Source organism: Rhinichthys klamathensis, unplaced genomic scaffold (assembly GCF_029890125.1).
Source record: "Rhinichthys klamathensis goyatoka isolate OS25496 unplaced genomic scaffold, OSU_Roscu_1.1 h1tg000593l_1, whole genome shotgun sequence".
In the NCBI taxonomy this organism is placed as follows: domain Eukaryota; kingdom Metazoa; phylum Chordata; class Actinopteri; order Cypriniformes; family Leuciscidae; genus Rhinichthys; species Rhinichthys klamathensis.
In genome coordinates this window covers 451,217-462,594 of record NW_026607050.1, presented here as the reverse complement: position 1 = coordinate 462,594, position 11,378 = coordinate 451,217, and the positions used below count along the sequence as shown (strand labels likewise).

The window sequence follows — 11,378 nt, the reverse complement described above, 5'->3', positions numbered from 1 at the left end:
GTTAGTCTGTCTGTTTTAACTAGCATGCGGTTATTAATAGAGCTGATCACACACACACACAGACAGACATACGTTAACACTTTAGAGTGTAATGGACACAGCAGGTGTCTGCTCAGGTTATGACTTCACTGTGTTTGTACAGTTCATTCATTAGCGGGACATTCTTGAGTTTCAGTTCTGAGTTTTGGTTAACATGGTCAATGGCCATGATTTGGAGCAAAGATATAAAACACCTTACCGTAGCATGTTCATAACAACACATTTTATATAATTTAATAGATATAATTTATCTTAAGGTGACGTATACATTACCACATGTACTTACTAGGAATAACAGTAAATTATGCATAATTACAATTAACTAACCCTAAGCCAAAACGGTAACTCTATAGTCAGTTAATTAATATTACTCAGTACTTATTTGAGTAAGTACAATGTACTGTAACATCACCTTAAAATAAAGTGTAACCATTTAATACTCCATATTTTGTTAGTATGTAAAATTAGATTTGTTATATATAAATATATATATAATGTTATACAATAAATAGTGAAAAAGTCTTAAACTTAAGTATACTTTTAAAAAGTCATATACTTTAAGTTCGAACTCAATCTAATGTTTTCAGACACTTAAGTGCATTATAATTGTAATTAAATTAAAATGCATTACAGTTTACATTTATATTAAATAGGCTACAATTAGCATTTAACATCTTTATATGTAATTTCATAATTACTTCTAATGTCTTTATAATGTGATTAAAGTGTACTGTCGAATTTATAAGCATTTATGGTCAACTAAAATGCACTTTATTGTATTTTCTATTGAAACTTGTATGTAATATTTTTATTTCACATAACGATGAAGCTTTCAATTTAGTACAGTTAAAACTTATTAACTTTAAATGTAATATTGCGTAGCATAGCCTACTACAGTTTATATTATAATCAAATATATGTTAATCAACACATCAAAATTAGTGTACTTTAAAGCACAACGAAAGATTATTAAAACATAATGATGCAACATGCACTTTAAAGTAAAACTTGTAAGTTAACATTATTATAAAGTGCACCTTTTAAAAGTGTACTTAAAGGTGAAAGTAACTTTTTGACCTTAACCGAACAGCTTTGGAGTCATTGTAATGTTTATATTACTGATTTCGTGTTGAATGGTGGTCGTCTCGCACCCCCCTGGTGCCTGTGAGCCGCAAAACCACCCTTGCAACTTTGGGCCGGCGAGCCGCCGGCCTCAGTGTTAGGAAGTATCGTGTGATATCAGGTCTCGCGAGGTAACGAATTGCTTTACGGCAAAAAACAGATCTAATAAAATTCGGATAAAATGAGCATCAAACAGAAATAACCCAGCGCCGTATACATGTGGTGTTGGGCGCGCGCAGCTCTTAAAGGGGCCATACCTTATTTCCACTCGTTACAGCTTCTATCCTACTGAACAGGTACCAGTGTACAGGGGGAGGGGTGAGTGCGAGGTGCGAGCCATCTCTGCGTGAGTGCTATTCACGACAGTACAAGTACTCCACAGCGACTCTAGGGGTCGCTGTTTGACAAAAACGGAATTCCTACTTAGTGCTGCTTTAAGTGTGTTAAGAAACAAAGAAAGTGTATACTCTCTTTATGTGTTATGTTATCTGGATGTAATTTAAAAAAATATATACTTTCAAATTTGAAGTGCACATTCAATACAATTACGTGCACTTTTTTTTCACAAGGGTAGTCTCTCAAAGCCCATAGCTTTGACCAGAGTAATAACCAGTCATTTATAATCTGTGATCTAGTTAAGCAAATACGAACCATTATCTGCAGGAAGCTTAGAAAGTCATGACTCATTTAATGGTGTATGTGAAGTTACTGTAAATGTTTTTGTCCAGCATTCTAACACTCTAATTTCCTTCATCCTTCCCATAAACAACAAATAAAAATGTCACTCCCAGACACAGTATCTGTCATGTAAAGGAATCAATCTTTGGATCGAAGACATAAGGAAATATTTTTTTAAGTGTAATTCCTTGTACTTTTACAAGTAATGAATATGCTTATTATTATATAAATAATTATTTGCAACTGGTATGGCCGACGCTGACTGTAATTGACATGTTTCCTCCCGTGTACAGTAGGCCTATATCCCAAATAGCAGATTAATTGCAGAACTTTTTTGAACACGGTTCAGTCTTCAATGTCAGCTGCCACATAGTTTGGTTGTATGACAAGTACAAGCTCGGGAGTTGAGCCAGGCCTCCCAAGCCATTATATAACCAGACGGCTAACTTGTTACAGACTATTGGGCTGAAAGCGACTCTCAGCATACTTTTTCCCTCCAAAAAACTCCACAAAGATTTCAAAAAACACCTATATGCAGAGAGATTTCTACACATGTTACTTTAATAGAAGCGCAAGCATGGTTTTATGTCAGTCACATACATAAAGTGGAGCAGTAGAGTGTGTCAAACAAGCTACTTAATACTGAGCTATACTTGGGCAAAACAGTATAAGCGAGCTGCTTGCTCCACTCTGTGTCAGATGATGCACTCGACAATTCAAGAAATATCCAAACATATTTGATAACTTATCAAACTACAAAACATATCTTGACAAAAACATGTCAAATTTGAGCTTTCTGATATCCTTCTCATAGAAACATTTAGTCATTGAATGAAGAAATATAAGCATGAACAACTCAGTGCAAATTAGTATCATGTATTTTTTAAGTGGATTGAGAGCATGCATTGTCACATATGAGAACCCACAGACTTTCACTGCAAAATACATTTAAGGAATGTTCATTAAATTCGTTTTTTTTTTTTTTTTTTTTTTTTTTAAGCAAATAGTAGTGAATTTGTTGAATCCGAGTCTGGGGCAACAGGGCATGTGGTAAAGGGTCAGACCGGGTCACTGAAGAGTGATTTAATCTTTTCTAGTGAAGCTTATGTAACAAGTACGACTGTTACTGATTCAACAGTTTCTGCCTAATAGCTTTGTAGCACAGTCACAAACAAAATGATTTTCTTTCTTTCTCTAATTTTATGACTATGATTCTAGCTGTCATCACAACTGAAGCACCCTATTACTGAATTATTTGAATGCAGTAATTTAAAGGGATAGTTCACTTCAAAATGAAAATTCTGTCATCATGTACTCACGGTCAAGTTGTTTCAAACCTGTATGATTTTTTTTCTTCTGCTGAACACAAAGGAAGATATTTTGAAGAATGTCAGTAACAGTTGACTGGACCCATTGACTTCCATAGTATTTTTTTTTTCCTGCTATGGAAGTTAATGGGTCCAGTCAACTGTTTGGTTACTGACATTCTTCAAAATATCTTCCTTTGTGTTCAGCAGAAGAAAGAAATTCAAACAGGTTTGAAAAAACTTGAGGGTGAGTAAATGATAGTCTCGCGTAGCCAGACCTTCAGACTGACGGCTGAAGGTCTGGAATTCATAGCAGCTTTCTTTGGCCAAGGCCCGCCCATAAGGCCGTTTGACCGACATGTAAAACAACCAATTACAGATCGTTTCGTTCAGCGTCACGTTTCGGGGCGTGGAAATCTCCCCACAACAACAGACCAGCGTGCAACAAGTCAGTCAGCATAGAAAATCAAAGAAGGTGAAGAACACTTCAAGAGTCTATGCCGTGAACCTCGCATACTTTTGAGAATCCTACGTTTAGCTGATCTTGATAAATGCTCATTGTCACTCATGTAAACACAACAGTTTTTCTTCCGCAATCACACGTCTGCACTTTGTTTCCCGGCGGACCGAAAATAAACGCGACACTCGCGCCCCCGGAAATCCGATAAAATTCAACCAATCAGATGACGACTTCGACATTCCTGAAGTGTTTCCAGTTAAGTGTACCATATGCATCAGACGTTTAGCCAACATTCCGTGGGCGTGACGTCTAATGATGACAGAATTTTAATTTTGAAGTGAACTATCCCTTTAAATTGCTGCATTCAAATAATTCAGTAATAGGGTGCTTCAGTTGTGATGACAGCTAGAATCATAGTCAGAACTATTCATATAAAAAGTGCGGCTAATTAAATACGGAGAGTTCTGAAATGTGTCTCATACTAGAAATTACGTATTTTGAAGACCTATTATGTTTTGTTATTTCTCTAGCATGTATCATGATCATGCATGTATAACTTTACCCCATTCATTAGTGCAAAACTTGTGAAAAAGAAGTGAACTTTTGTGAACTGAATGTGCACGTTTTAGTGTAGCCTATTTTAAATCTTAAAAGTATATATTTTTTAAAAACTTTACTTGCAGATAATATGATATTAAAGGAGTAGTTCACTTTCAAACGAAAATTAGCCCATGATTTACTCACCCTCAAGCCAGGTGTGTATGACTTTCCTCTTTCAGACGAATACAATTGGAGTTAAATTAAAAAATGTCCTGGCTCTTCCGAGTTTTATAATGGCAGTGGATTGCAACTATCAGTTTGAAGCTCAAAAACGTGCATCCGATCCATCCATCATAAAGAAACTTCATACGGCTCCGGGGGGTTAATAAAGGCCTTCTGAAGCAAAGCGAGGAGTTTGTGTAAGAAAAATATTCATATTTAACACGTTACAAAGTAAAATTCTAGCTTTTGCTCAAATGGACATATGCAGTCTACTTGCCGCTCATGCGCAACTTACGAAACTTGACGTGCGTCATGGCGTAGCGTAAATATCGGCAGTACGCATGGGCAGTACGTCGCATTAATCGCATTAGTTGCGCTTTACACTTAAGTGGAATCCGTATGTTCGTTTGGCCGGAAGCTATTATTTGACTTTATAAAGTTTTAAATATGAATATTTTTCTTACACAATCGTTTTGCTTCAGAAGGCCTTTATTAACCCTTTAGTAGCCTTTAAAGTTCGTTTATGATGGATGGATGCACGTTTTTGCGCTTCAACCTTATGGTTTCAATCCACTGCCATTATAAAAACTCGAAAGAGCCAGGATATTTTTTAATATAACCAGTGGTGAAGGAAGTACTGACTCTCATTACTTAAGTAAAAGTACAAATAACCAGAGACATATTTACTTTAGTAAAAGTAGAAGTACCACAATGACAACCCTACTTAAGTAAAAAGTAAAAAGTACCTGATTTTAAATGTACTTTAAGTATTAAAAGTAAAAGTACTTGCATAACAATTTATTCTCTTAATGTCTATATTCTAATGATTAATAAAACAGTTAATTCTAACTCATTCAACCTAATACTCCTATAATGATGTTCAATATGATGGAAAAGCAGTTATATTTTAAGTTTTTGTCACCATTTCTGAACAAGCTTGCAATTAGGCAATATACACATCAAGCTTACTATATACGGTATATATATATATATAAACACACATATTATGTTAAAACGCCATATATGACGGCGTTTGGCTGTAAACGCGATTAATTTATGGCGTAATTCTGAACCTCTTGGCTTGCCATACTAATCCTAACCAAACGTATAATACACACGCACCCCACATCACTACTAAACCTACCAATGCGTTTCCTATGCATGTAAAAACAAATTTTCGCGTATAAATTGCACGATAAACACACTGCGTGCTATAGAGACGCATTTAGTGTGACCGGGTTGATATATCTACTATGGCAACCAAACTTCACTGGTGAGACAGAAACGTGCGACGAACGAACGGTCAGGACGACGTTTTGGCAGGGGAAAAACGGATCAGAAAATTTAACGAAAATGTAACAGAACGTTGTAGAAATGTAGTGGAGTAGAAAGTATAATAATTGCTGCAAAATGTAACGATGTAAAAGTAAAAAGTATGCACTATTGATTCTACTTAAGTAAAGTACAGATACGTGAAAAATTTACTTAAGTAAAGTAACGAAGTATTTGTACTTCGTTACATTCCACCACTGAATATAACTCCGATTGTATTCGTCTGAAAGAAGTCATATACACCTAGGATGGTTTGAGGGTGAGTAAATCATGGGCTAATTTTCATTTGAAAGTGAACTACTCCTTTAATGAAATAAAAGGCCACTTAAGGTATAGTTCACCCAAAAATGTAAATTCTGTCATTACTCACCCTCATTTCGTTCCAAACATGCAAGACTTTTGTTCATCTTTGGAATACAAATTCGATTTTGATGAAATCTGAGAGTTTTCTGTCCCTCCATTGACAGCTACACTGACACTTTGATGCTTCAAAAACTTCATAAAGAGATCGTAAAAATAATATATATGAATTAAGCGGTTTAGTCCAAATTTTCTGAAGAGACACGATCTGATTCAATATGTTCATCATAGAAAGTGATTGAGTCTCTTCAGATAATCTTGACGGCTCAGTTAATATGGATTAGTTTACAATCGCTTCAGGAACTTTTTGTAGTGTCAAAGTGTCAGTTGTGTAGCTGTCAATGGACTGACTGAAAACTCTCAGATTTTATTAAAAAGATCTTAATTTGTGTTCCAAAAAAGAACGAAAGTCTTACGGGTTTGGAACTAAATGAGGGTGAGTAATTAATGACAAAATGTTCATTTTTAAGTGAACTATCCCTTTGTGTCCTTAAAAGAGTGCACTTTCATGACTACTTAAGTGGTCAAAAACACTCCAAAGTTAAGCTAATTACATTTAATAGAAATTTTAACTATAATACATTTTCATTAAAATGCAATCAACTTGCAGTTAGGTGCACTTAAGTATATATTTTTTAGAGTATATTATTTCCTTTTTTTTTTTAAAGTATGCTAAAGTGTACTTATTTTTCACAAGGGATGCATATTCACTAATCAAAATTAGATTACATTATTGTATTGTATTGTAAGTGTGAGTTTTTAAAAGCCAGTTGTAACACTCTGTCTATCAAACGTAAAAAAACTCTATCAATTTATAGTTCCGTCTTCTGACTTTCACAGACCCTCATTCTGCAACATCAGCTTCTCTGTCTTTCAGTATCTTTCTGTTTAATAGTAGCCTTAAGAATTGTACTTTTCTCACTTTCAAAACACCCCCCTGTTTGATTTGACTTTCGCGACCTGCATGAAAAGGGTTTCCCGGCGCTTCTTTTAACGTCTCCAAGAACTGCTATCTTTGGCTTTATAGAGTCTCAGTCGATGAGGCCCCATTTTCGTTAGATTACCCTGTGAAGCCCCAAGGTTAGCTTCTGTCATTGACCTTTGGGGTTGACACTGTCTAAAGGGTGATACATATGGGACGGGACCAGCTGGTGCCGACGCTGTGCTCTTGGTTGGGGACAGAAAAGTCAGAGGTGATGGACTCAAACTGTCTTTTTGGTTTTTCGGTGGAGGTTCATATGCAACCTTTGCCTTCCACTCGGCCGGGGGCTCGGGTAAGAGCTTAGTCTGAGCGGCATAGCGCAGGTTGGAGGCAATAGACTGTTGAATGTCCAGATATGTAAAAGCTTCATCCACGAGCCCCAATGGGTGGCGTGAGGCAGCTTCCCATGGGCTGGGAGGCTTGTGACCCCTGTCTAGCCGGGCAGTCTGTGGCTGAACAGAAGAGGGTTGTGATGCAGGTCTTGGTGATGGAGAAAATGAAACCGACCTTGGACTGAGACCTGCTGCTGAAAGTCTAACAGGTGGTGACAAGGACGCGCTCCTAAGCCCCTGAAATGAGCAAACAAATACGTTTAAAACAGTTTTCATGGGAATAAACAATTGTAGTGGCAGATTCATATCAATAGTAAAAAATGGGGGGGGTCACTGATATTACACAGAAAAAAAACATTGGTGAGTGAAGCATTTTTTACTTGTAAATTTTACAATTAATTAAGAAACAGAAAGTAACACTAAATTAAATGTGAAATTTGAAAGTAGAAGGACTGAAATATAATATGTTCTTGTAAATCATATTCCAATAATCTTTGTTTTATTTACAACTTTGAAAAATCTTTTTTTTTTACAGTGTATGTGGATATGTACAAAAACAATTTTCCACCATGGAGTGAACAGATAAGCCTAACCAGAAAGACTGTGCTGCCACCGTCTGGTTATGATATGAACGTGCAGGGCTCTAATTACTACAATTCACTTGAAAATCCACTTCTGCAGGATGAATAAAATTAGCATAAAAATAACTATCTATCCAGGCTTATTTGCTTTAAAACAACAACAAAGGACAGGTTATGAGCTAGCCATGAAGACATGGGATTCTATTAATGATGATAACATACATTTTAGTGAGTTTGTAGTATGACAAATGCTGTTGCTAAAATCTACAGAGCCCCTAAATGGACATGGTGGTGGGAAAAAATAGATGGGAGGAAAAATGCTTTTGCGTTCTTTTGCAAATTATTTGCGTTCCCCCGAGAAACTTTTCGTTTGCTCACAAAACCTTTACTATTGAAATATTTTTTTTCCCTCCCATCCCAGATTTTTTTCCACCACCACGTCCCTTTAGGAGCTCCGTACTTTAGAGGTTCCATACTACGGATATAGGGGGGAAAATTACTTGTCAATGATTTTGCATTTTTTTGCGTTCCCCAGAGAAACTTTGCGTTCACTCGCAAAATGTTTACATTCCCCCGAGAAACTTCGCGTCTGCTCTGAAAGAACACTAAGGTTTTGCGAGGGAATGCGGGTTGCCTTTCATAGGTTCACTCAACGCTGCGATAGCCGTCGCTATGTGAACACCTTCGGTGTGACGAATGTCTGAAGCCCTTATAACATTACGCCATTTCATTGGCCAGTAGCGCTTAGCACCGCCCCGAGAATACGTGCTATCTCATCAGATTTCATTTTCTTCAGGAAGCGAATCTTCTGTTGCCCATAAGAAAGCGGTCTTTCTCTTGTTCATACTTTTCAGAGCAGTTTTCACTCCTCTCAAGCGGACATGATGAGCTAGGAGATGTTTCGATCCATGTGACAGGTTAATCGCAGGAGACACTCATGACAGATGCATGCAATGTTTGGGCCTTCAGCATGCTCAGGCGGCGGTTAAGGGCCTATCTAGATGACCGATTTTTGACCAGCCGCAGCCCTAGCCCAGCCCCATAAGCCTCTCCCCTTCTTACAAGACCTCCACCATGAGGTATCAAGGTCTTGGAAGCAGCCATTTTCAGCGCAGTTTACTAATCCCACTGCCGCTGACTTCGCCACTGTTTCCAAGATGGCAGAGCAAGGTTACGTGGCGATGTCGGTCATGGAAGAGACTCTCGCGGCCCATCTTGCGCCGACTCTGACTTGGAAGTAACGGCCCCTGCTGCCATCCAAGCCGTGTTAGTATTACTTCTGCTTTAGTCGGAAAATCTTACATGGCCGCTGGACAGGCGACAGCCATGGGAGAGGCGGGACAAGGGTCTGACAAGGGAGAGGGTCTGACTCCAGAGGCTGTTAAAGGGATAGTTCACTTTGAAATAAATTTTTGGTATGTTTTAGCTTACCTCAAGGGCATCCAAGATGTAGGTGTCTTTGTTTCCGCAGTAGTTTCAATTTTGATATTTTTAGGTCAAACCGTTCTTGTCTGTCAGTCATATAATGCAGGTCTACGGTCACTTCCTCAAAGAGCATGCACAGAGAAGTCCAAATTAAACATGATTTAATGACTCGTAAATGTAAGTACACATTGATGGCCTACGACATGAAACGAGCGGTTTGTGTGAGAAAACCAACAGTATTTATATTGTTTTTACCTCTTGTAAACACAGCCACGTCCAAGTGATCTGACGGCGCCGGCGGTTCTGTCTTTTCCGGAAAGCGCCGGAAGTGATCTCTCGCGCGTGTACGTCACTCATACAATTGTTTTATTTAATTTTTTTTTTTATTGTTTTCTTTTACGACGGTTTAAACATCCCGGATAAGCGCAAATTAGTACCATTTTAATTAGCCGTCTTACCTACAATCTCTGTTCTGTGTAAACAATGAGTGACGTACACGCGCGAGAGATCACTTCCGGTGCTTTCCGGAAAAGACCGAACCGCCGGCGCCGTCAGATCACTTGGACGTGGCTGTGTTTACAAGAGGTAAAAACGATATAAATACTGTTCGTTTTCTCACACAAACCGCGCGTTTCATGTCGTAGGCCATCAATGTGTACTTACATTTACGCGTCATTAAATCATGATTAATTTGGACTTCTCTGTGCATGCTCTTTGAGGAAGTGACCGTAGACCTGCATTATATGACTGACAGACAAGAACGGTTTGACCTAAAAATATCAAAATTGAAACTACTGCGGAAACAAAGACACCTACATCTTGGATGCCCTTGAGGTAAGCTAAAACATACCAAAAATTAATTTCAAAGTGAACTATCCCTTTAAGGAGCTCAGATGGGCTACTGACTTGGCGCTGAGAGCTACCAAGCCTACTGCCTGGGCAATAGACAGGTCCCTCATCGTGGCCTCCTGGCTCCGGTTTTAACCATCCCACCGCAGATTGCGCCTCAGGCGGTTTTAGGCTGAGCCCTCTCGACAAGCAATGCCTCAGATACTCCGTGCATCCCAGCCTTCAGAGTTCGTAAAAAAGCCCTAGGGTCATGTGCGCATGGCCCGTTTATGACGGCGCTTAAAGCTCCCACTGTCGATGTGGTGGCTCAGCCCGATTGGGCGATTGGACAGCTTCCTGTTTTAGAGGTTCCCGTCACTCATGTGCCTCGGGGTCCTATGCAAGGAGATCAGTCTATATTGATAAGATCAAATGTGGTCTCTTCACATGTCCTTCCTGTTTTTGCAGACACCAGAGGGTCTCTAAAATCAGAAGATGTATTGGTACCTGTGGTTTGGCAGTTTCCAAAAATATAACGGTCAAGGCCCCTGGCGGATTACTTGGCCGCGTGGCAAAGCCTGCCCGAGATCTAGCAGTGGGTATTACATACCGTTTGGCACGGTTACACCATCCAATTTCGGAAAGGCCCACCTCCTTTCAGTGGGATTCTTCCCAAACCAGAGATTGGTTTGTGACTGTCGATTTAAAGGATGCGTACTTCCACATCCAGATCGTCAAGAGGCACAGGAAGTTCCTCAGGTTCCCTTTCTAGGGCAAAGCTTACCAATACCATGTTCTTCCGTTCGGACTGGCTCTGGCTACTCGAACGTTCACAAAGTGTATGGATGCGGCTCTGGCCCCGTTGCAGCTCTAGGTCAACCTGGACGATTGGCTGATATTAGCTCAATCACAGGAATTGGCAGTACTGTAGTTCATTGAGACTTGGTGCTCAATCATTTGAGGAGCCTACGACTGCATAAACCTTCAAAAGAGTGTGTTGCTACCACTTCAGCAAACGATTTTTCTGGGCGTGGAGTTGGATTCTCGCACGATTCGGGCACTTCGTCTCTTGCAGTGTTTAGTCATTACAGAGCTGTCTAAGTCAGTTCAGGACAGGACCTCCGGTTCACGTAGGTTTAGGACTCAGGGAACCAAGGTTACATACGTAAC

At 39.0% G+C, this 11,378-nt stretch overlaps 1 protein-coding gene across 1 annotated transcript; it reads right to left on the bottom strand.

The window, feature by feature from the left end:
• Positions 1–6,885: 6,885 nt before the first annotated feature.
• LOC130075634 (synaptopodin-2) lies at positions 6,886–8,034 on the bottom strand. The gene has a single exon (XM_056240376.1). It carries the CDS (start codon positions 7,678–7,680, stop codon positions 7,051–7,053), a length of 630 nt encoding a protein of 209 aa, XP_056096351.1. The 5' UTR covers positions 7,681–8,034; the 3' UTR covers positions 6,886–7,050.
• Between the last annotated feature and the right edge of the window lie 3,344 nt (positions 8,035–11,378).